General features: G+C 33.3%; 1 protein-coding gene across 1 annotated transcript in view; it reads right to left on the bottom strand.

The window, feature by feature from the left end:
- Positions 1-27,373, bottom strand: part of SMURF2 (SMAD specific E3 ubiquitin protein ligase 2) — a 131,808-nt gene that overhangs the window by 86,953 nt on the left and 17,482 nt on the right. The window contains exons 2-3 of the mRNA XM_051995281.1: positions 20,300-20,338; positions 9,309-9,417 (exon numbers count right to left, since the gene is read on the bottom strand). Of these exons, the coding sequence (XP_051851241.1) occupies positions 9,309-9,417; positions 20,300-20,338 (148 nt within the window). The remainder of the gene's footprint in view (positions 1-9,308; positions 9,418-20,299; positions 20,339-27,373) is intronic.

Genomic DNA, 27,373 nt, shown 5'->3' with positions numbered 1-27,373 from the left:
ACATGGGGAAGATATAGACAAAAATTATACAGAATGAGACTATGGATAGGTTGCAATCTGAATCAATAAAATGAAATACTGAACATTGAAGTACATAATAACAAGTTCATAACTATTATTTAAGATATTTGAAATTATTTCAAAAACACATATACATATATATTTGTTTTGTAATATTTCAATGATAAAATGACAAAATGAAGGGAAAACAACAAATAAAAAGTTCTTGTTAAAAATGATGGAGATATAAATTTATGTTTAATCTTTAATACCTTATTATCTCCTCTCTAGAAGTACCACATAAAAACACAAATTACGGAAGTTAATTTAGCTATTCTTCGCAATACAATGATCAAAGACAATCTCAAAGGACACATGACAAAAAATGCTATCCACCTAAAGAAAAAAAATTAATAATGGTCTGAATACAAACTTAAACATACTATTTTTCTTTTTTTTCTATTCTTATACAAAATTACTAATAAAATGTTTTATAGGATTGTGCACATATATAACCTATAATATTGCTTACCATCTCAGAGAGGGAACAGGAAAGGTAAGAACAATATTTGAAACTCAAAACTGAAAATGTTAAGAAATTTGTTTTTTAGGGAGAAAATAAAACATATTTTTTAAAAATTAAAAAAATAAAGTTCAAATTAAATTTAAACAACCAAATAAAATTATTACTCATTGAAATAGTCATAAAAAATCTAACAAAAGTAACCTTTAAAAAGTTGTTTTATTTAATTCTATTAGATTTTTAAAGGATTTGACCTTACACTAAATTAATAATCATTTTAAGAATATCAAAAAGGTGAATTAGGTTATACAGATATAATTTCCTCTCCACTGTAAAAAGCTCAGTTCCAAACATATCTGTTTCATTAAACTCCATTGACACCCAGAAGCAAATAATAATAAGTTTGGCATTCAATATGTCCTCCCTTTCTAGTTTTCTTATACTTTACTTCCCAAAACGTATTCTTTGATTCAGTGACACTGGCCTCTGCCTATTTCATGAAAAAAACATTCCATCTCTCAGCTCCAGGGATTTTCTCTGGCTATCACCCATGCCTGGAAAGTTCTCCTTCCTCAATGCCAAGTACTACTGACCTCCCAGGTTTCTTTTAAGTCTCAACTAAAATTTCACCTTTTACAAGAACTCTTCCCAAATTCTTTTTAATTCTAGCGCTTTTCCTCTTTTAATTATTTCCTATTTCTCTAGTATAAACCTTGTTTTGTATATATTTGTTTACATGTTGTCTCCCCCATTAGATTGTAAACTAATTGAGGGACCTCCTTTACCTCTTTTTATAGGCACAGTCTTACATCATCTATTAGGTCAGAATATTTCACTATTCAGCAGTCAAAACAAAAAAATAAAAAGGAAAAAATGGGGACTAGGTACATTACAAAGAAAAAACAGAACATTGGGGCTTAACTTCACAATGCCACAAGGAACTAATACATTCACCACCTGCTAAGTCTGTCCTGAAGGAAAAAGGAAAATCATGGTAGAAAGAAAAGAAAAGAAAAGAAGAAAAGAGAAGAGAAGAGAAGAGAAGAGAAGAGAAGAGAAGAGAAGAGAAGAGAAGAGAAGAGAAGAGAAGAGAAGAAGAAGAGAAGAGAAGAGAAGAGAAGAGAAGAGAAGAGAAGAGAAGAGAAGAGAAGAGAAAAGAAAGAAAACAATACTTGTTATTGCTGCAAAGAGCTATGAAACTGCATATTCCCAGTAAGGAATTAAATACCACATGAGACAAATTAATAGAATTTTGTTTTGTTTTTTGGATGGCAAAACTTGTGTAAAAATGGAAATTAGTATCAAGGGTAGAAAATACAGAAAGTTATGAAAAAAAATGAATGCATCTGTTTGTAACACATTCAGCAGAAGTTCTATAATACCCATCATGGTGAGAAGATAGTTCTTGAAGACTGTGCCAGCAAAAGATAATTCTTCTCTAGTACTTCTTACCAAGTTTCTAGGTTTCGAATACCTATTAACATTTGTTTTTCAACTAAAGATCAATCAGCCTTATGGAATCTGAAGAGGCTAATCACCAAAAGGTTAATTATCAGGTTATTGAATTATCACTATCAGTAAAACAAATATCCACAATGAAAAAATCATGAAATTATTTTTTCCTAGTAAAATAACAGAATCTATCAAATTCTTTCAACCATTTAAATAAAATCATAAATATATGGGGTTAGAGAATTGACCCTGAATCAATCAAAAACACATATCATCCTACATATTAATACATAAAGGCAGCCCATCTGAACCTAAGCAAATCCACTTAACCTTGATGGCCCAAACAACTCCCTAAATCTATAAGTCACATAGAAGGAAGTTTATCTGCATTGGTATCGGAGATGTCTTCATAAGAAGTTCTCTAAACCAATGAAAACACAAGCACTAATGAAAAAATTTAAATACATAAAAATTCCACTCTAAAAAGGCAAATAAATTTGAAAAATTAAATTCATCATTATTTGAAAAAGATACATCCTGACTTCATTATTTCAACATCAATGACTTTGCAAAACATGTAAAAATCATTTAATTCAACATATCAGGAACATTACCATTGTTTTTGCATAGTATGAACCATCTACTTAGTGCCAAAACAACATGAGGATATTACATTCTACTCCTCTGCCTCCTAAGCTGATCTTCTCTATCCAATGACACTGCATGGGCTTGCTTCCCAACAGTTAGCAAATTCTCATTCCCACTTCCTTTTTCCAATTACTATGATATTAAATCTCTAAATGGCCAAAGAGCAAACCCCACTATAAATACTAATGCCTGCTCTCATTATAATCTATCTGAATCTTTCTTTTCCCCTCTCATATTGCTTGGACTTAAAAACAATGTGTTCTTTGGGTGTTTGCCCTGAGTGTTTGATATATAAGTAAGCCAAAGGGGTGCCATATACCACAATAAATTTCGTACGGACAAACAAAATATAAATATAAAAAGTCATCATAAAAACTGGAGACCAATGAAAGGTTACATCTTTTACAGTTTCGGATGGGGGGGGGGGGAGGTGGTAATAGACAAACACATATATTAAAAATAATAAAAGACAATATCAATTACACAAAAAAACAGATTTTACACAAATAAAATCAAACTAGTAAGGTAAACAATTTCACCAAATATCTACGATAGAGGTCAAATATACAAATTTGATAGGGAATTGACACAAAGCCATTTCTCATAAATAAGTTGTCAAAGAATTCAGATGGATCACACACATATCTGTTCTACATATCTATACCCCCCCACATATCTATTTTTTTGAATATTGTGACTAGATATGTGTGTGTATTGTATATATGTACAAACACATACATCTTGATGTGTATATATATATATGTATATGTATATATATACACATATATATATATACATTTAATCTTAACATTACAAGGAAATATATTTAAATCAGTTATACTTAGAGGAAATAAAAATTAAAACAACATAGATATATTACCTAATCCAGTCCCTAGCACAATGTTTGTCACATAAAAATATATCAAATAAATGTTTGAAAATCTGCCTGCCTCTTCCACTGTGCTCTGTAGATCTCCTGTTCTATGATTAATAAACTGAACTTCATTTTAGACCTTTTCTTCTCCTACTCCTTCAATTTCCTGGCACTCATTAAGGTTAGATTCCTTCCAGATGATATATATACAGTTACACTTTCCAATTTTTATTTTACCTTCACTCATACCTTCCAATTTTTTAGTCTGGGGACATTCTAAATAGTCATTGCTCCTCATTGCCACTCTCATCTTATACTCCATCAATTAAGATAAATAGGTGTGATAGAGTAGATAAAGTGGTAGTCCTGGAAGGCCCAAATTGGAATTTGGCCTCAGACAAACTAGTTGTATAAATCCAGACCTTTGCCTGTCTCAGCTTCCTCAATTAAAAAAATGAGAATTACAGCATGTACTTTGTAATATTTGTAAAACATTTAGTATAGCAGCCTTTCCTCCTTTGAATTTCACACTATCCAAATTTATCACTCAGTTACCAAATGCTGGTAGTCATTACCTACCAATCTTCAGAATATTTTCCTTCTTTCTCAACAAAATCAGAACCTGGCTCACTGTCTGCCACTCTATTTCTTTATATCCTATTCAATCCCCATGATCTAATCCTGTATTTATCTTTAACTACATACAGATAGTCAAATCCCTGATCTTGCCAACTTCACAAGTATTCCATTTCCACAATCATGAATGCTGAATTTTTTTTTCCTGTGTTTGTAGATTAAGTTTCCTGTTTAGTTCTGGTTTTTTCAATAGAAGTGACTGAAAGTATCTGACTTCAGTTAAGACCCATCTTTTCCCCTGAAAGACAATAATGAGTTTTGCTGAGTAGTTAATTCTTGGTTGCAACCCCAGTTCCTTTGCCTTCCAGAAAATAGTATTCCAGATCCTCCGGTCCTTTATTGTAGAGGCTGCCAGATCTTGAGTAAACGGGACTATTGTTCCTTGATATTTGAATTGTTTTTGTCTAGAAGCTTGAAATATTTTTTCCTTGAGAGTACAGTTTTAGAGTTTAGCAACAATGTTCCTTGAGGTTTTCCTTGTGGGATCTCTTTACAAAGGTAAATGATGAACTTTCTTTGAGCATGTCCCCCTCTATTTCTAGAACATTGGAGAAGTTTTCCCTAATGACTTCTTGTAGAATGCTATCCAGGACTTTTTTTTGGTCATGGCCTTCAGATAGGCCAATAATTTTTAATTGTCTCTTCTGGATCTATTTTCCAAGTCGGCTATTTTGCCAATGAGATAGTTCTCATTTTCTTCCATGTTTTCATTCTTTTTAGATTGTTTGACTGATTCTTGCAGTCTCACAAAGTCATTAGCTTCCATTTCCCTTGTTCTAGTTTTTAATGTGTGATTTTCTTCTGTTATGTTTTGTATCTTTTTTTTTTATTTGGTTTATTCTACTTTTTAAGAACTTGTTTTCTTCAAAGAGTTTTTTTTCCCCTCTTATGTATACCTGTTAATTCTTTTCTCATTTTTTCTTCTCCCTCTCTTCTTTGCCTTTTGGAGTCTTTCATGAGCATTGCCTGAGATGTCTCTTTGGGCTTGAGACCAATTGATCTCCCTCTTTGTGGATATTGGTCTGCCCTGCCACCGTAGTAGCTTTCTATGGTCAAGCTTATTTTCTTTTTCTTGCTCATTTTCTGTCCTTTTCTTTTGGCATTTCCTCTATTTTTTACTTTCACGGTTCAGTCTGCTCCTGGGATACAAGGGACATTGTCCCAAGCTTCCTGTACAGTTCTGACCTTGGCTTTGAGCAAAGCGCCCTCTTGTGTTGGCAGAATTGTTATTTTACATTTACATTTTACAAATCCTTTGCCTGCTCTATGCAGGTAATAGCCTGGTTTCCCACAGTTTGCCTTCCAAGCTGGGACTGGAAGCTGCCCCGCTGCTGTGCCTCGCTGCTGTGCTCCGCTGCTGAGCCAGGACCGAGAATCTCGGTTACTGATCTGCTATGATGAAGACCCTCTCACTGGCTTTCCCAGATTCTGTCTGAACTGGAATGAACATCCTTTAGTGAGACTGAGTTTGCTTGAAGTTTTTTCAGTTTGTCTTGAGCTGGAGAGAGGTTTCATTTCATCGGACTGTGTTCATAGCTCACTTTCCAGAAGCTTCCTTACTTCACTCCATTATCTTGGCTCCATCCTTGGAACTTGAATTCCTTTTTCTGATAATTATCTCATATCATTATATTTCTTTCTATGTCTTATTCTTCTAAAAACTATTCTCTGTCCTCACCACAACCTCCAATCTCTCCACCTTCAGGGTGAGCATCACTACTGTAGCAATCCTTTTTTTCTTTCCAAATATCAGCCTCTTAAATGAACCAGTTCAACTCTGTTCACAAATCCTTTCCCTCTCTGTCCTATTAACATTCCTATCTTGATAAAACCCAAATCTGAATTCCTATTTATGCTGATGAACAGGACTGGAAAACACCTGAAACTATAAAGGTTGGCTCTGCCCATAGCAACAATAAATATCTTTTAATGTTTGTTTTTCAGTCATGCTCAACTCTTCATGATCCCAATTGGGATTTTCTTGACAGAGATACTGGAATAGTTTGCCGTTTTCTTCTATCGCCCATTTTAGATAAGAAAACTGAGGCAACTAAGAGTTAAGGATTAACTTACTTTTTCAGAGTCACACAGCAGTATCTGAAGCCATATTTGAAACTCAGGTTTTCTTGACTCCAAGTTCTATCCACCTAGCTGTCTATTTTGTTATTATTGTTAAGTCACTTCAATCATGCCCAACTTTTCATGACTACTTTGTGGTTTTCTGGTGAATAATTTGCCACTTTCTTCTCCAGAACATTTTACAAATAAAGAAACTGAGGCAAACAGGGTTAAATGACTTAGCCAGGATCACACTGTTAATAAATGTCTTGAGGTCAGAACTGAAGTCACATGCAAACTCACAAAGAATTTTACTCATTTCAAATAAATTCTCTATCGCCAGGGCTATTCTAAACCTCTCTAAAAATTTCCTTATCTACCCCTCTCTCCATCTGAGGACTTCATCCCATATTTAAGCAAGAAAATGAAGTTCATTCAACTTGGGTTGTTCTTTCTCTCTCTTATTTCATTAACCTCTTGACATCTTTTTTCATTATTTTTTTCTTTCTTTACTCTACTCTATCCTAAAAATTCAGCGTTGTTCCTCATCAAAGCTAACTCCTCTGTGTATGTATATATATCCATAGTGCTGTTCTCTCCTGCCTTCTCCAGAAGAGTACCACTATCATTCTCTCACTCTAATACCCATTTTCTAAGCAATACTTTCCTATCAATTGGTTCTTTCCTTGATGTCAACAAACTTGCATCAGTTTCATCTCTCCTTAAGAAACCCTCAATAGATCCTAACATCAATCTCTTTAAACATTTTGCATATCTTCTATATAAATTCTCCCAAACATCCTGAAAAAGCCTTCAATACTTGATACCACTTCTCTAACTGTCCTGTTTTTCTACTCACTACTCAAATGCAACTACTCTCTGATATTACCAATGACTGACAAAGCTAATGGACTTTTCCTAGTCTTCAGATTTTCAATATCTATCTGCTACATTTGACTCTACTGACCAACCTATTTTCCTGGACATTTCCTCCTCTCCAGATTTACATAATATTTTTCTTTCTTGGATCTCCTTCTACTTAGGACTAAACCTTCTCAATCTAACTTTGCTACATCATTATCAGCATCATAACCATCAATTATGGGTAAACTCCCAAGGTTCTGCCTTTGGCCTTGTATTTTCTCTCTAAACCATCATTTGGTAACCACATCAATTTATCTTCTCTATTTATATGACTTTCAGATCTACATACCTGGTCCTAATGTCTCTCCTGGGTTCTAGGTCCATATTATCAATGCCCAGTGGACATTTCAACCTAAAAGTACCCTAAACATCTCAAACTCAACGTGTTCAAAACAGAACTCACTTTCCCCAAAAATTTACCCCTTTTTAAGACTTCCATGTTATTACAGAGAACGCCACCACCCTTATACTTACCAGTTTACATCTTTAGGATTATCCATAACTATTCATTCTCACTTTCCTCATATGTACATTCAGTTGCCAAATTTTGCCATTTCTGTTTCTATATATTTTGACTCAATTGCCTTCTCTCCACTCACATAGCTACCCCCTAAATTCAGGTCCTCAAGCAACTCTCAAGTGAACTATTGTAATATCCTCTTTTAAGTAGCTGACCTACATTAAATGAGTCTTTTCCTATTGTGATCCAACTCCAATGAAGCCAAAAATGTGATTTTCTTAAAGCAGAGGTCTCTACCTATCATTCCCTTACTTAATAAGTTCCAGTACCTCCCTATTGTCTTTAGAACGTAACACTCCTGTTTTACATTTAAAGTTTTCTACAACTTCATCTCTTTCTAATTCCCCAGCCTTCTTATATTTTATTTCTTCCTACATACTCTTAAAATTTAACCACACTGGAATATTTGTTGTTCCTTACGCATGGCATGTGCCATCTTTATGATCTGAAGTCCTGGCAATTCCATGTGCCTAAAGTTTGCTCCCTTTTTATTTCTTCCTTTTAGAGCACCTAATTTTCTTTAAGACTTAACAGCTAGAGCACCTGACCTTCCTCCCCATAGTAGATACTTAATAAAAGTTTGTTGAGCAAATGATTTCAGATTTTATTCTCCTACAAAATGATCTAAAATTAAATTAATCAAAAGTCTTAAAACTAAGGTTCTTCTCAGGAGATCATTGCACTTGGCAACAACAAGATTATACAATGAGATGGCTCTTTTCAACAATGAGATGATTGAGGCCAGTTCCAATGATCTTGTGATGAAGAGCCATCTATACCCAGAGAGACAGGATTGTGGGAACTGAGTGTGATTCACAACATAGCATTTTCACTATTTTTGTTGCTGTTTGTTTGCATTTTATTTTTTCTCATTTTTTTCTGGTTTGATTTGATTTTTCTTGCGCAGCATTATAATTGTATAAATATGTAGGCATATATTGGATTTAACATATATTTCTACCATATTTAACATATATTGAACTACTTGCCATTTAGGGGAAGGGGTGGAGGCAAAAGAGGAAGAAATTGGAACACAAGGTTTTATGTCGAAGAATTATCATGCCTATGTTTTGAAAAATAAAAAGCTTAAAAAAAAAACTAAAGTTCTGCTTTGCTGTAGTTAGATTCTAGTCTGCCTTTTTTCACCTCCAAAAATAACCAACTTCATGAGTTCAAAACTGGCCTCAGGCATTCTAGGTCAGTTATGTGACTCTGGGCAAGTCACTTTATTCCATTTGCCTCAGATCCTCATCTACAAAATGTGCTGGAATAAGAAATGGCAACCCCCTACAGTATCTTTTTGTATCTTTGCAAAGAAAACCCCAAATGGGGTCTGAAGAGTCAGACATAACAGAAACAACACACCAATAAGAAATACTCATATAGAAAAGCATTTTTCAATCTTTGTATAAAAAGATCATGAATAACCTTCAAGGTAATTGTACACTTTTAGTAATTACTGATTAAGAAAATATAAAATATCAAAAGAACAATGTCTGCTATGACAATATATGATCTTTTCAAAAAACAAGTTAACAGATGATCAACCACCATCACCACCACCACGTAGGCCCCAATTCTTCCTCAAGACAGTCATTTTCAATGATTCTATACTTTTCAGATGTATTACCAAATTTTAATTACATGCATTATTCCAAATCTTTTAAACCTACAGGTCATAATGCTGATTCCATTTTGGATCAAGTGTATTCTTCACAGTATCTGTAGAATGGCATTGTCCAGATCCATCAACCACCACTTTAGCAAATGGATCAGGAAGTCCTGTGGGAAAAAATGGAGAGATTTTCCTTTTAAAAGGATATTTTTTGACACAAGAAACAAACATTACTACCCATCAGTAGCTATATTTTAAACAAAATGCTCTCTCCAAAGATCACTTAGATGCCAATCACATAGCAATTATTAACTTAAAATCTATTCAATATTTTAATTCCCCATTTTGAGCATGGTATTTTATCTCCAAATATGTATCATTATGAAAAGATTAAAGAAATGTAATTTTCCTAAATGTTAAATGCTAAGTATTTCTTATTGTTGCAAATTCTTCTGTTTTTAAGTCACCAAAACCTAAAACTTGAATAAAAACATAAAAAAAAAATTATAGTATCAGAAAGAATCCCTCAAAGATCTAATGTATTACATCTTTCCAGGAAAATACTTAATCCATCCATGTCTTCTCCCATTTGAATATCCCATTCTTTGTCCATTCTTAAGTTTACGTTATAAAATTTCGCTACTCAGAATTTCCTGCACACATACTCAGATCTTCATCTACAAAATGTGCTGGAATAAGAAAATGCACAGCTTAGCATTGCAAAGGATACATAAATAGTTCAACAGTCCCTATATCTCTCCTAATGTCTAACAAAGAGTTTTGCACATAAAAGATAATGAGTAGATTTTATCAATTTGACCGAATTCAAAGAACTTACAAAAGAAACAAGATTAAACCAAATGAAATAATCAAATAATAACTATTTTATCATACATGACAGCTAAATGGCACCATGGATTACTGGCTAACTGGCACCAAATGGCAGGCCTAAATTCAGGTTAGACCCATCTTCCTGAATTCTAAGATGGACTCAGACACTTACTAGCTATGGGACTCTGGACAAATTAATTGCTTAACTCTGTATGCCTCAATTCCTCATCTGTTAAATTATCTGAAGAAGGAAATAGGCAAACTACTCTAGTATCTCTGCCAAGATAATCCCAAATGGAGATCATGAAGAGTTAGATACAACTGAAATGATTGGATAGCAACTAAATAATTACACTAAATGGTATACTAGGAGTTCAGAAAAGGTACAAACAAGTATGAATTAGAATTTTAAATTTTATTGAATAAATGATTCAATTAAATGCAAAGAAAAAGGGATGCATTCCAGGAAACATGAACAAACACAAAGATAACAAAGATAAAATGAATCTATTCTGGAAGATAGTGAGAAGACTACTAATTAAATAAAGCAGAGAGTTGAGAAATAAAAGGAAAAAAATTAGATAGGATAGGTATTTTACATCAAAACCACTCACTATTGATCCTTGATCAGGAGTGATATGATTAAAGTAGGGTTTTAGAAAAATTAACCAAGCAGCAAATTGTCCTACAGAGAGAGGAAGAGACAGAAATCGGGAAAGTCTACTAAGTAAACTGTGATAATCCATGTAAGAAAGATAAGAAAACAGTAGGGTGATAGAAGGGATAAAAAGGAAGAAATGGTGGAAAGAAGAGACATTTTGAAGAAAGAATCAATAATACTCAAAAAATGAGTAGACCTGAGGGATGACAAAAAAATACAAAGATTATACCAGTAACTTATAACATTTTTATATAATTTAATAATGTGTCTGTTTCAAACTGGCAATTTTGCTGATTGGAAGAGGCAAGGATAAGTTTGAGACTTATATTTCATATGAAAGTCCACAGGGACATGCAATAACTGCCTCAGGTCCTTATTTCTAATAAGACCAACAAGGGAATTTTAGAATTAGAAACTGAGAACTTCAGAATCCTAGAACTATTTTGTGATCACAGAGCAAATGCCATCACCTGTTTATGCCTAGTCTATTGGGATGAAGATTTGGCAACTGTACAGGTTGATAAACTCAAGTTGCTAAAGGAAAGACTTTCATTGAGGGGATCCTGCCTTGTACCAGGAAAATTGGTTTAAAAAAAAAAAAAAACTTAGTTTGATGGAAGAAAAGAGAAGCTATATACTATATATATGTTGGTTAGAGTCAGGAAGATCAGAAGAAAAGGAATAATTATGTTAACATTACCTGCTGCACAGGACAAATGAAACACCTACTACTCAGACGTTGTGCTAGGCCAGGAAAAGGGAGAGGAGGAGAAGGTAGGCCTTCTGCTTTCAATGATCTTTCATTCTACGTGTAACATGTACACATATATTTCTAACATTATATATTTAAATGTAAGTTTTTATTTGCTTTATAAAATCTCTTAAGGTTTCCTATATTATTCTACTTTTTTTAGTAAATATCCTGTATATTATCCAAAAACTAATATATGCAAATTTTCGAAGACACATCTATTATCTATACTTCTCAGATTTTCTCTATTCCCTTTTACCAATGCTCTATCCCCATGATGCACTAAATAAATAAGCATGGCACATTTTATGGAAGTACTCAAAATTAATTCATTAATAAATCTGGTAAATTAAAAAAATGTAAGATTAGTACCAGGAAGAGCATTCTGTGATTTTTGGGCAAGTCACTGAATCTCAGTTTCCACATCTATAAAATGACATGGTTGTAATAGTCAAGTTCTAAGATCCCTTTCTAACATAAAACCTATGACTTTAGTATACTTCAAGAAGTCTTATTCTTTGACTCATGTATGCTTCAAATAAAAAACTAAGCAGCATGGACTATCTAAGACATTTCTTGAAAAGAGTGAAGGCTAAGGTTCTAAAATGAGGAACAAAATTGATGATAGACTGCAGTTACTAGTTTTAACTAGAGTTTAAAAAGCACTAATGAAGCTAAAGCAGCAGTATGTATGTGTTTTAGAATAGAAAGACAGAAAGGAATAAATGAGGTAACCAAGTGGTTTACTTTCCCTCACCCCTTCTATCCTCCTTGCCTTTTTAGACTTTACTCTGAACTGGCACTCACTAAGTATCAGAAGAAGGAGGAAGGACTGGAAGGAGGGGGAGATATTTTATAGAATCTGCAATGTGCCAGACACTGTGTTAATTGCTTTACAAATATTATCTCATTTGATCCTCACAACCACCCTACAAGGAGATACTGTTATTAACACCATTTTACAGTTGAGGAAATTAAGGCAAATAAAGGGGAAGTGATTTTTCCAGGTCACATTGTTAGCACATGTGTACAAGAAGATCTGAACTCTGATCTTCCTGACTAACACCAACAATTCTATGCACTGTGCTACCTAGATGCCTCAAAATAGAGAACTGGCATTTGAAAAGGACAGAAGCTCTCAAACTAAGGAGGGGAAGAGACAACATGAAAACAACCATGTATCAATAACATGCATATAAAAGATAAAATGGAACTAGCATTAAGGGGGATCAAAATGGTTTCTTCCAGAAAGGGGAATAAGCCAAGCTTTTAAATACAACCTGAAAGGCTAGAAAAGGCCTAGAAGAGATGGAGATGAGAAAAAAGAGAATTCCAGACACAGGAATAAGTTACAGGTTTTTCTTTTTAATAGCTTAAGAACTTATGAATTGCTTCTTATTCTCAAAACCAGCCCTCAAACTTGATTTAAAATAATGCTTGTTCATTTTTTATAAACAGTTCTTAACAGTTTCACAGAACTTTAAATTATAAATTCAATAAACCTCATTTATGATTTTAGTTTATAGAAGTTAGAAGTTACCTAATCAAATCCTCTCTCTCATTTTTTTTTTTTACAGATTATGAAAATGAATCTAAAGAGTTTAAATGATTGCTAAACATCTAACAGGAAACAAGAAGCAAAGCTGTGATTTGAGAGATTAGTTCTAAATTCAAATTGAATGCCTTTCCCTAAAGAATTTTGCATTCTATTTTGTTTTTAAACAAAAATACACTGCATTATTTTCTACAATAGCCTAAAACTTCTGAATATGCTCTATTTCCAACTGAAGAGGGAAGATGTTGATTTAGTAGAATCATACACAAGAAATTATGAAAGGGATTTAGAGAACTTTGAAATTGTGAAAGTAAGAGGAAATATGAAGAGTTAAAATGCTGAAGAAGAAAAACAACTGCAGAAGAAGCAAAGAAAAAAGAAGATTAAAACAAAGTAAAATATATGAATAAGACAAGCAAAGAGGTTAGTAAAACAAGGATATGGCTGTCAAGTAAGGATAAGAATGAAAACACCAAAATTGAAGTCCTCTCCCCTCAAAAAGTACTTTTTGCTATAGTATATTTTTCCAAGAGAACTTAACAAGAACAGCCAAGAACTAAGACTTACTTCCAGAAAGTATGGGCAGATATTGTGTAAGGCTGTGACATACTTCTATTTCTATGATGGCAACAGATTTATGTATACTCAAACTAAGGCTAGACTTCTTAGAAAAGAGGAGCTTGAAGAACAATTCTTCATTCATCAAATTATCTGGGAGAATAAAGAAGCCCTTTGAGGGGAGAAAAACAACTAAAAGACTTCAATGAGAAAACAATGAAGAAAAATAATGTGAAGAAGCAGGAGAACCCTGACTTTATCAACACAGACTAAAGAGTAAAAGAATGTGACAGAAATTAAATAGAAACTACTGAAAACTTGCAGTTTCAAAAAAGAGGCTTTTCCGCCAGACAGAAAACTGCATATGCATTTTTACCAAGCTAAACACCAAAGAACAGCCATAAAACAAGAAGAAGCGAGGCAGTGGAAATTCACAAAAGGGGGGGAAAAAAAAGCAACAGCTGTTCAATTTTTGATGAGTCCACAAACATAAATTAATAAGGAAAGATTTTCTTCTTGATAAGAACTCCTAGAAGAATTAGGAAGAAATTTGGCAGAAATCAGATTGATACTGGCATAATATACCACACCATAATAAGCTCAATGAAAGTGACTTGTATGTAAACTTTCTAATCATTTTAAAAATTCAGAAGATAATAGGAACAATTACTGTTACACATATGGCTAGAAGGAGAATCCTTAAGCAAAGAATGGAGTAAATGAAATCAGATAAAACAATTTTAATTACCTAAAATTAAAAGGTTTTAGTAAAAATAAAAGAGTAGAGGAAATATCTGCATTAAATAAAAGTCTCACAAGGAAAAATATTAACATTAAATAAAAAGCTGATAGACAAGGAATATAATGAAAATATACAATATGTGAGGTACTGAAGTTAATATAAAATAGTCTTCAATACTGAAGTAGTCAAAATACATAAACAATTTTGAAAAGATTTGCAAATTACAAATGTGAAAAAATGCTTCAAAACTCTAAATAGCAAGAGAAAAACTTAAGGTTTCACCCTTTCTTCCATGAAAATTGATAAACAATAATAAAGAAGCTTCAAGAAGACAGAGATATTCTACCACATAGGTAATATGTGTGCAAGTTATTAAGTGATCCACACTTTTAAGATTTTGGAATTTGGAATTACATATGAAAAGTAAAGCAAATTGCCCATTATCCTTTGACCCAATAATCCCACTACTAGACATATACAGACAGGAAATGAAAGGTTAAAAAACAAAGGTCAGCTAATGTAACAAAATATTTACAGAAACACTGTGGTAGCAAAAAATCCCAGAAACAAAGTACACTTTCATCAACTAGGGAAGGGTTTAAAAAAAACAAAAACAAAAACACTCTACTATGTGAATGTAACAAAGTTACTATACAGAAAAAATTCAGAGAAATTTGAAAAGATTTGTATGAAACTGATCCTGAAGAAAGTAAGCAAAATAAAGAACAATAAACACTGTGAGTACAACAATTAAAAGGAAGTTGAATAAAAATAAATACCAAGTAATAGTAAGTAACAGAAAAACCAAGGAAGTCTTAGAAACATTTGTATAACACTTTAAGATTCACAAAATGCTCTTATGTATGTTATTTCATTAAATCTCACCCTATAACGAAGATGCTATTATTAATCCCTTCTAAGCAATAATGATATAAAGGCAAAAGAGGTTAAAGGAAATGTCCAAAGTTGCAAAGCTAGATAGTATCTTATGCAGGGTTCAAATTTAAGTCTTTCTAACTCCAAGTGGATGAAATATATTGCTTTCCTCATAACAGGTGGAAGGAAGACTGCTAGGAGAAAAAAAATCATATATAGTGTCAGAGAAATTTTTCATCAAACATTCTCGCCTGATTATTTTTCTTTGTCACAAAAAAAGGGCTCATTAAGAGAGGAGAAATTAATTTTGATATAAAGAGAAAAGATATCAACAAAATTTTTCTAATTCATAGTACATAATTCGTACATAGTACAAAAATTCCAACTAAGGAAATGTCAATGAAACTCACAGACTCGGGCTCAATAGCTCCAGAAATGTACGAAGTATAAATTTACAAGCAAGAAAAAGTAGAGGTCCTAAGCAAAGAATCCTAAGCAACTCTGACTTCATAGGTTTCACTAAGACTTAATGGGATGATCCCCATAACCAGAATGTGGCTCTTTAAAAGCAGAAAATTTGCCCTCAAATAAGGGTAGGTCTTATTTAGGAAGAAAAAAAGTATAGATAAATGAATGAAGAATGATTGTATGTTAAGGCAAATCATGTGAAGAAACCTACTAACTAGAAAAATGAAGCATAGTAGATAATTTGAGTGAAGGTAGTAACAAAGAGAAATGATGTTACTAGATTATGAGACAAAAAGGGGAAATTAAAGATTGTGGGGAATAACTCACAAGCTTGAGTTGGAGGCATAATATCTGATATTATATTCTGATAACAGTATCACTTTCTGTTTCTACTACCATCAATCTCTCATCCTCCTAGTTGCTGGATTTCCTCATGCAAATGTATATAATACTTTCCCACTCCCCTTCCTTTTCCTATCTTTGTATTTTTAATAATGTACTCTTCTAAAAAATCATTTCAATAATGGATAACATCCCACCTACTTTAGTGATACCTTTGAAGTTATATTTGCCTCCTTTGGTTAACATTTGTAGCTCCCCTTTCTTGTTTTCTATATGTCCTTTTAGAATATATTGAATCTAGGGCCATAAGCCATTATTTGGTGGCTCTTAAAAAAAAAAAAAACTCTTTTAAAATTCTTCTTGACCCCTCCCCCCCACCCCTACCCTCTCTGTGTGTGTGTGTGTGTGTGTGTGTGTGTGTGTGTGTTCCTCTCTCTTTCTCTCTCCAGGAGCTCACAATCTAATAGAGTATATAATACCATACAAACAACTGTGTACAAATGGGAAATATGTGGAGGAAATTGAAGATAATCTTAGAGGGAAAACATTCAGATTAAAGAAGGCTAAAAAAATTTCTTGCTTTTTAGATGAGACTTTAGCTGAGATTTTCTAGCTGAGAAAGCCACAGAAACCAAGAGGAAGAGATGACTGTAGAGTTACAGGCATGGAAGAGAGCCAGGAAAATGTTCAGTCAGGAAATGGTAATGTCCTATTCAAGTAACTGCAAGGAGATTAGTGTCACCTGGATCCCACATTTTGGGCTAGGTAAATGAGGGACAAGGAAGAAGGTATAGAAGAGTAGAAAGGTAAAAAGGGTTATAAAGGGTTTTAAAGACCTTTAAAAACCAGATGACTTTATATTTAATCCTAAAGATAATAGAGGGTTTTTAGAATTTATTTAAAAGGAAGAAAGTGAGAGAGGTGATATGGTCTAAACAATGAAAGATCAAATGCATGGAGAAAAAAATTCAAAGAAGGAAATGCCTGAAGAAAATGACAGACATAAGAGAACTGACTGACCAACTTATATTTCTAACACATGCATAAAAAAATGGATGCAAATTAGGTAAGTGAAGATGAGTAATAAAGAAATACGGTACAGTCCTACCAGAATAGGATCAGGGGCTTTAAAGCACAGAATAAGGTGAAGCTGGCAAGGAAAGCTTATGACTCAAAAAACATTTTTAAAAAAACTCTTGGGAGAAACAAAAAATGAACGAAATGACAATAATAGAATTACTGAATCATTGTGGAAAGAACAATGATGATGAAAAAAAAAGCAGAGGTGCTTAAATCTTATTTAGTATTTGTTTTTGACTAGAAAGAATGAACCAAAAAATTGACTATTGTGAAGAGTTGGCACTTCAGTTAAATAAGGAAAAAGACAACATTTACTTAGTCTTGATGAATACAAGTCTCTAGACCCTATATATTCTAAGGTACTAAGAGAATATGTAGATGTGATTTCTGAGCTGTCACTAATTTCTGAGCTACTGTCATTGATTTCTGAAAGATCATAGAAAACAAGTGCTGCAAAATCAGAGAAATGAATTCATTCAGCAAGTGTTTACAAAGTGCCTATTATATGTAGCTAGACCCTATGCTAGTTGTGTGTGATTCAAAAATTAAAAAACAAAAATAGTTTCTACTCTCAAGAAATTTGTATCTACTGGAGGGAAACAACTCACCAAAATAAATAAGTAAATTAACAATAAATGTGAAATTAACATGAAATACAAGAAAAACTTCAGAGAATGAAAATCTACAGATTTCTAGAATATATTATTAGGTTGACTGGTGTTGGAAGAGTTGGTTTAGTGAATATCTAGAAAAGTAAGCAGCCTAGTAAAATAGAGCATTAAACTTAAGAGTCACGATCCTACCTCAGCAACTAGCTGTGTGATCCTAGAAAAATTATGTAGGTTCTCGGGGCCTCAATTTCCTCTTCTGCAAATTAAAAGGCTTTGACTCAATGGTCTCTAAAGTCCCTTCCAGCTTAGAATCTATTTTCCCATAAGCAGGAATTAAAAAGATCTGGCTTTGACTCAATGGTCTCTAAAGTCCCTTCCAGCTTAGAATCTTTTTCCTATAAGCAGGAATTAAAAAGATCGGACAAAATTTTTAAAATAACAGGACATGGCAGAATAACTATTTAGAAGCACTGAGACAATGAATAGAGCACATGACCTGGAATAAGACATGATGTTAATATCCTGTCTGAGACCTTTATGAACTATGTGAGAATCATTTAATCTTTTTAAACTTCCAACAACAGCAAAATGGGAACCGCAGTTCTGGGTATTCTTTCTAGAGGGAAATCATTGTTAAGATGAAAAACGTCCAAAAAAGAGAACAAAGATGTTAAGAGCCTTAATATTATATCACACAAGGATAAGTGGAAGGAACTATAAATGTTTAATCTGGAGAAGATTTAGAAAGGATATAGCATTTATTTTCAAATAATTTAAAGACTGTCTTACAGACAAAGATATTACCCTTAACCAAAGGGGGAAAATCTAGGAAGAAAAGATGAAAGCTACAAAAGAGACATTTAGACTTGGTGTAAAAGTTAGAACTTTTTAAAAATCAGAGCTATCCTAAAAGTGTAATAGGCTGTCTCAGAATGTGGTGTGATACTCTTTCTAAGTCCTAAAACAAAAACTAGATGACCACTTTTCTGCTCTGTCCTAAAGGGAGTTATGGCTCAGGTATGATTAAGACTAGATGGCCTCTGAGGTCCTGTGCAAATCTGAGGATTTTTGTAAAATATCAGACTATTTCATAAGTACCAACCAAATCAATCAAGAAGCATTTATGATGTATGTACTATGCCAGGCACTGTAGACAGAGGGGATACTAAAACAAAAATAAAACTATAGTCCTTAAGGAACTACAGAAGTACAGACAAAATATAAACAAAATAGGTATAAAGACTAGAACTGTGATTTAATATTAAATGGAGCTTCCAAATAAGGAAAATTACTAATGCAGGCTGGTATCTTCTCTGAGTCTTGGAATTGAGACCTCTGAGATTTTAAGTGATGTTTACTGAGAGTCAGAAGGCAGCATGATTCAAAAGCTGGACTTGAATCTTAATTGTCTTGGCTTTAAAGATAGCTCCCTATCCACTACAACACACATGTAAAGCAAAAAAATTTCAGGAGATTCAAACAATAGCAGTTTGAGGGTAGGAAGAAAAGACATATATTCATGGGACTTGTGCTGAATTTCAAGGAAAGCTAAGAATTCCAAGAGAAGGAAGGAAGGATTACATTTAAGCCTAGGAAGGAAGAAGGAACCATACAGACCACGTAAAGGCACAGACAAAGGATCTTGAATGACATAAGGCAATCAATTTGACTAGAACAGAGTGCATGAGGAGTGTAATGTTAGCAAAAATTGTCTGATGCTAAGTTAATGATAAACTTCAAATGCCAAACAGAAGTTTATACTTGATCATAAAAGTAATAGAGAACCATTGCAGTTTCCTTAATAAGGCAGTGAAATGTTCAGACTTGTGCTTCAGAAATACCGCTTACTACTTCGTGAAAGAATGAGGAGACATGGGGGCAGTGAAACCCATTAGAAGGTCGTACACGTGATACATGATGAGAACATAAACTAAGGTGGTAGCCACATGAATGGTCAGGAAAAAAAAGGGGGACAGAAGCAAAACATGCTGTCACAGCAGAACTGATGAAATGTGGCAAACGGATGGATATGTTGGGTAAAGAGTAAAACGTGGTTAAAGAATCAACAATGAGTCCAAGGTTGTGAGCCTCCTGGGTGGGCCAGAAACATGACAATACCGTCCACAAAAATATCAAAGTTCAGAAGGGACGAATTTTCAGAGGAAAAGATTTTTGAGGTTTTTTCCTAAGATACAGAGTTTATAAGAAAACAAGGACAATAATTACAAAGGACAGGAAAAATGCAGACAGGTTTTCAATTTGAAGCATATACTTTGAGAAATCAACATATCCTTCAAAATGTTTTTTTCAAACCACAAAGACAAATACTGTGTACTTAACTTTTTAAACATTCAAAGAATAATGTCTAACATGTCATTATTTGCTAGGGGAGAAGACGGACTTAAAAAAAAAACCCACAAAAACACCTACGGAATACAATTAAAAGTTTAAAATTTATAAAATATTCCTACATTGAAAAATATATACAGATGATTCTGAAAATATATCATAATATGCAAAAAATCATACTGACTTTCAATATACAAAAATTATTGATATTTTAATCTTACTTACTGAAAAAATCCTTTTTCACCAAGTTTTTTGCACAGAGTACTGTAAAAGAAACAAGAAATATATTTTAAAAAATTAAAAGAATAAAGTTTCAAGAATATCTCAAAAGTCCCAGTTAATACACTACTATGACAGAAGACCAAATATTCCTTAAAACATTAGCTACAAAAAATACATGAAATACGGTCTTAAAGAACAAAAAAATAAAAATAACTATGTCAAAAGATACAACTTTAGCAGCATTTTCAACAACTGAAGATAAGGAAGTTCACAATCTATTATACTAAAATATGCTACATTTTCTGTACAAAATGTAAAATTCAGGCTTCTTTGTGGAAAAGATAGGCTGCTTAAATCATATGAATTTAACCAACTCTTCAGGGGAAAAATACATATACTCAAGAAGAGATAGTAATATTTACTTTACCTGTTCTTTGCAATTTCTCATAAAACATGAAGCCATTTTAAATAACACACATTTTTGCCACATTGTGAAGTTTGCTGTTAGTAGATGCATTCATCACACATTGTGAGATTGATTAAAACAAAGAGAACAACCTATCAATAAGCATTTATTAAATGTTTAGTATGTCAGACACTGCAGCAGGTACTAAAGTTACAAAGACAAAAATGAAACAGTTCCTTTCCTCAAGGAATTTGTTCTACCCAAGAAATAAGTAAGCACATAAGCATATACAAATATATAAAAAATAAATCAATTGTAAACTGGGAGGGGAAGATAGACTCTAGAAACTGGAAATATCAAGAAAAAGTGGCACTGCAGCAAAGTTTTGAAGAAAATGTAAGATTCTAAAAAGTGGGGGGAAAAGGTGAAAGTAAGGAAAGATAATACGGGGAACAGAATATGAGTTAAACACCAAAACTATTAGGTAGATATGAACTTGATTTTATTCTGAAATCACGGAAACATATAAAGTGGAGAACAACAATTTAAAATGATGTCTGCAACAGATCTGTGGAGGACTGGGAGGATAGTCTGCACTTGGCCTTGTGCTATTAAAAGCTATAAATGACAAATGTAAAAAAATTGTGGAGATAGTACAAAACTAAGAAGGATAGCTAACAAATTGAATGACATCTGAATCCAAAAAGATCAATGGTTAAGTGAGCTTAGAACCCAGAGAACATTGTACAGAGTAACAACAAGATTATGTGATGATCATCTATGATAAAACTGACAATGAGGTGATCCAAAACAATTCCAGTACACTTCTGATGGAAAGTGCCATCCACATCCAGAGAGAACTACGGAGAATGAATATGGATCAAAGAATAGTATTTTCACTTTTGTTGTTGTTTGTTTGCTTGGTTTTTTTTTTTCTCTTGTGTTTTTTCCCCTTTTGATCTGTGCAGTATGATAAATATGGAAATATATTCAGAAAAACTGCACATGTTTAAACTATATCAGATTGTTTGCTATCTTGGGGAGAAAGAGGGAGAAAAATTTGGAATACAGGTTTTGCAAAGGTGAAAGTTGAAAAATGTGTACATATTTGGAAAAATAAAAATACATTTTTAAAAGAAAAAGTCAAATATAATAAATGTAAAAATCTGTAATGTGGAAGGCAAAAGATGGGATACCCTGAATGAGTTCAGAGTTTGCCAATTTGAGAATTGGAACCAGACTAGAAGAAGGCCAGAAAAGAGAATTGTTCTTTTTGGGACAGGAAAAATGTTCACCTTTCAAGTTTCCTTCTTCATTCCAACCCTCTCCCCTTGTCCCCAAACAAGATGTATTGCACTAGAAGACACACTTGGGTCAGACAATAATGAAAAAACAGTCAGTCATCAGGGAAGACAAACAGATTCAAGAAATACTGACCTCCTTTTAGTAGAGATAAGGACCAGATATAGATTCAAGAAAAGACTTCCAGTACAAAGTGTTTTGAATTACACACATGTTCCCTATGTATGTCTTAACATTATAAATTAAATTTGAACATATTTAACTAGAAAATGAGCATTGTGGGGAAAGGCGCACTCTCCAAGTTTATGGGAAAATATTTTGTTTGGGGGGGACATATTTTGTTTCATGACTGTTGATAAGCATATCAGTGGAGGTTGAAAAACTGCAAAAGTATAGTTTTATTTTTCCCTCTGGGGACCCACTGTGAATTTGTAAGAGAGGTATTATATTTCAAAAGATCTTTCCTGATCCTTTCAGTTGTTAACATCACTTCCTCCAATATAATTACTCTGTATTTTCCATTTATTTTGGACATATATGGATCTGTATTTCTAAGTATACTTGTTTCCTCCCATAGACTATAAGCTCTTTCATGTAAGGTCTATTTAATTCACAGCTTTCTCTCTCTAGTACCTAGCAGTAGGTGAACACCCTAGGTTTTTTTACTTTTTGGAGTTGTCTGGGGGAAGTTAAGAATGTAAAGCGATTTGTTCCTGATCATATTGCTCATTTATGTCTGAAGCACAACTTGAACTTAAATGTTCTTGATTACAAAGTTACTGCTCTATATTCACTTTAGTCACCCTATATTCTCTATATTCACTTTCTTTTTTGACATAATATGTAAATGTCTGTTTTACAGAACAAGAAAACTAAAACTCAAATATTATCTTAATCAGAATTAAACTTTAAGTGTAAGAGTTGATATAGTCAATTCTGATGGACGTGGCCATCTCCAGCAATGAGATGAACCAAATCAGTTCCAATAGAGCAGTAATGAATTGAACCAGCTACACTCAGCAAAAGAACTCTGGAAGATGACTATGAACCCATTACATAGAATTCCCAATCCCTATATTTTTGACTGCCTGCATTTTTTATTTCCTTCCCAGGCTAATAGTACACTATTTCAAAGTCCGATTCTTTTTGTACAGCAAAATAACTATTAGAACATGTACACTTATATTGTATTTAATTTATACTTTAACATATTTAACATGTATTGGTCAACCTGTCATGGGGGAGGGGAGGAATGGGGGGAAGGAGGGGAAAAATTGGAACAAAAGGTTTGGCAATTGTCAATGCTGTAAAATTACCCATGCATATAACTTGTAAATAAAAAGCTATAATAAAAAAAAGATTTACAAATAAATAATAATAATAATTTAATATAATTTTTAAAAAAGAGTTGATATAGGGCTTCTAATTTTAAGGACTTGTATTCTTTTCCATTTATTCCATGCTACCATCAGAAATCATGTTTTCTGATCCACTAAGTTTCCTTTAAGTTGAAAATAGTGGCTATAAAATTATGTTTAGTTGATGTTATCTACACCATAATGTCAAAATAATCACTCTTGAAAAGACTCATAATTGAATTAATAAAATAGATATAATTTAATATGATGTCTTTTTTATTGGTCCAGGCCTTGCAGTCAGATGACAGAATCAGGAACAAGGCACATTAATTTCCATACAAATATTCCAGAAAAAGAATGAAACTACAGTGATTGTCTAGCCTACTCAGCAAAAGGAGGCACCCAGAACCTGTGTGCACTAAGGAGAGGGACCCAGGCAGAGAAAATACATTGAAGTCTTAGGGTTAGGAATCCTTCAAAGCTTCGCAAAGTCAAATGCTTCAACCAAGAAACCTGGGCACCAGGATCTGAGGATGTGAGTGGTCCAGAGGTCTTAGGACAATTATAAAAAGGTACATGGAAAGCTCCAAGTAAGATGGAAACAATCAACCTAACCTAGGGATCCACAAAGTTTACAGCCACTAACCTAAACTTCCCCTCAATCTGGTAGAACTGAATGCTTGGTCGCTTAAAGATAAAAGCAAATCTGGGACAAAAAATTCAGCAGACGGGATCACAGGGATAGGACTTCAGACAATACAGAATCAAACTAAACAGAGGGAGAAAAACTAAGATGGCAAAGTAGGATAAAGAAGTGTAACCCAGCTCCCCCAACTACTATTCAATTTCAGAATGAATTCAGATCTCAGATGAGTGCCAAACCTAAAAATGATTAAAAACTTAAAAGAGAAACCACAGTGGATAATCTTTCCAGGAAAAAACTACAAATTTGACCAATAAGCAAGTGACCAGAATAGGAATTGAGAAACAGGTGAGCTGTGATGTGCAAAGCCACACTCCAAAGAACAGAATAGATTATTAGACTTTAGTCCCTGTCTTTTTAACCCATTTAAAAAATAGGGACTCAGCATAGAGTTACAACTCCAGAAGAGGGATCTAAGATTTAGCTTCTGCATAGGAGGCACAATGTGATTCCTCTACCTAAAGAAATCACAGAGCCTGGAGCAGAAGAGAGGCATAGCACTGTGTTTTTAACCTAGGAAGGGTGCCTCTGAAACAAGAGCTACAACAAGGAAAAAAGCAGGACTACAACACTTTCACTCAGCATTAGAACAACAAATAAGAAAGGTGAGGAACATAAATAATCACTACAATTCTATCAGAAATATTCCTAGCTCTAACACACACAGTCCCAATCAAATCAATAAGGCTGGAAGAATAGTAAACACAAAAAGATAAAGAGCTATTATGATGCCAGGTATTCACAAGATAAACCAGAAGATAACTCTAAAACATCTACAAGCAAAGACTCAAAAGTAAATCATAACTTGCCCACAACTATAGTTTCTGGAAGAAATGAAGATTTTTTTTTAAATGATATGAGAACCCAAGTCATGTGACCAACAAATAATAGCCTATACTATACCCATGATTCACAAAGTGTGGTCTGAAGAACCCCCAAGGCCCACTATTTTCACAGCAGTAGTGATGTGGAACAAGAACTTTAATCAGTAACTTTTACCCATCCATCTAGTTTCCACTAATACCCTTACCTACAGATGCTCTTAAAAGCTTTTTTTTTTTTTTTCCTTTTTTCTTCTGGATCTCTGAACTCTCCCAAGATACATTGGAGTTTACTGGCTAAATTTCTTTAAGGACCATGACAAAGCTAAACTAATCTGATTCTCATTCTTTGGCCACCTACAAATATCAGGCCAACCCTCTTTTAGTCACTGTTTGGGTCCTGATAGACTCAGATTAAATATAAATAGCAATCATTTCTGCTTTGACCGGAAATTTTAAGGGTCTTTCCCTCCCAGAGTCTTTATTTATTTATTTATTTATTTGATTGTTTGTTTGGGAGGGGGGGTTAGGTTTATTCTTGGTTTTGTTTTTTTGGAGTAGATGAAAGAGGAAGTTCTTTGCCTCAGTTGCTACTTATCCTTAAATCACCAAATGGGTACGGCCTTAGTTAAAGTTTAAACAGGCCGAGATCTCCTATTGCATCCAGGGCCATCTCCAGTCTTCCTGATCTATATCTGACCACTGGACCCAAACGGTTTTGGAGGAGAAAGTGAAGCAGGAAACCTTGCCCAGCCCTCCTTTACTTAAAACCAATTCACTTGCATGCCATGGCATCACCTCCCTGATGTCATGATCCTCTTCCAGAAGGAAGGACAAAAATAATTGTCACACAGAGCTAGGACTACCTGCATATCTAAAATGCATAATCTACTTCCTATCTCTCTGAGTATCAAGAGAGGCATTCCAGGCCCCTCCCTGGTCCTTCCCTAACATTTCCCCAACTCCTCCCTTGCTTTCTAAACCCTGACCTTATTCCTTCTCACTTTTCCCTCTGATTTTAAGTCTACATCACTCAGAACATGTTGCTTAATCGTATATAACTGTCATATTTATTAAGCCCATGGATTGTTTAGAACAAATAAGTTCAAGATGCAACCCAAGATCCCATGACTTTAAAAACTGAATTTAATGATAAATGCAAGAGAAGAATGGATAATTAATAAAAGAGGTAAATTAAGTATTCCTACAAAAAAATCTTTGTGCTTTACAAACTTTGACAAAAACTTCAGGCAAAACAAAGACAAAAAAGGTAAACAAATACACAAATCAAGAAAGGTACAAATAATAAACTAAATCACCCAGAACAAAAAAGGAAAATAAGAAAATCTACAAAGAGAAAGACACCTATGGGATTAACAACAACAGAGATAACTTTAAGAGATATTTTTGTCTTATAAGGAGATTTAGTGTCAGCTAAATGGCACAGTGAACAGAGCACCAGCCCTGGAGATAAGAGCACCTGAGTTCAAATACCACCTCACATACTTAACATTTCCTACCTGTGTGACTCTGAGTAGGTCACTTAATCCCAACTGCCTCGAAAAGAGAAAAAGAGAGAGAGAGAGAGAGAGAGAGAGAGAGAGAGAGAGAGAATTAACTTAAAACAAGAGCTATAATACTTATACAAACGATAGATTCACTTAAAATTTAAAAAGACCAAATAAGAGTTAATAACTCCAAAAGACAATAAAAATATTAAAAACAAAGTAAGAGATTAGGAAAAATTATATTATCTCATTTCATCAAAAATAAATGATATGAAAAATAATCAAAGAGAAATAACTTTTTAGACTACCAGAAAGTCATAATCAAAAAGAGTGTCTGACATCTTTACAATTTAAAAAAAAGTTTAAATGAAAAGAAAAAATATAAAATACTCAGATTAACAAAATAGAATACTGAAACATACCAATCTCAGGAAAGGCACAAACCACAATTGAATTTCAAAGGAAAAAAGCTCAAATGGATCTAAAATTGAAACCAATTTAAACATTCAAAAAAAAAAAATGAATCTAACATTGAATTCAAATCAGAGAAGTGTAAAAAAAAAAAAAAATTGCCTTCCCATAGTGAGGAACCAGTTAAGATTCTATAACATAAATCTGTAATGGACCTATCGTACCATTTCACAGCTCTCTCATTTCATTCAGAATTGAATTCTATTTAAACATTCAAAGAAAAAATAATTCTAATAGTATATAAAGTGAAAAAAAAATATGATTTTGATAACTAAATCAAGAATCAAAATTATAGACCAATATCTCTAATGAATACTGATATGAAAATTTTAAATACAACATTAAAAGGCAACAAGCAATAATAACAAACATTGTATACTATAACCAAAATAAATTTATACCAAGAATGCAGGTTTTATTTATTTTATTATGAAAATATGAGTATATCAATGGATACAGGAAAAGCTTAACAAAATGCAATACCCGTTCCTTTTTTTTTTTAAAGGAT

This window comes from Antechinus flavipes, chromosome 4 (genome assembly GCF_016432865.1).
Source record: "Antechinus flavipes isolate AdamAnt ecotype Samford, QLD, Australia chromosome 4, AdamAnt_v2, whole genome shotgun sequence".
Classification (NCBI taxonomy): Eukaryota; Metazoa; Chordata; class Mammalia; order Dasyuromorphia; family Dasyuridae; genus Antechinus; species Antechinus flavipes.
This window is presented reverse-complemented; position numbering and strand designations above follow the sequence as displayed.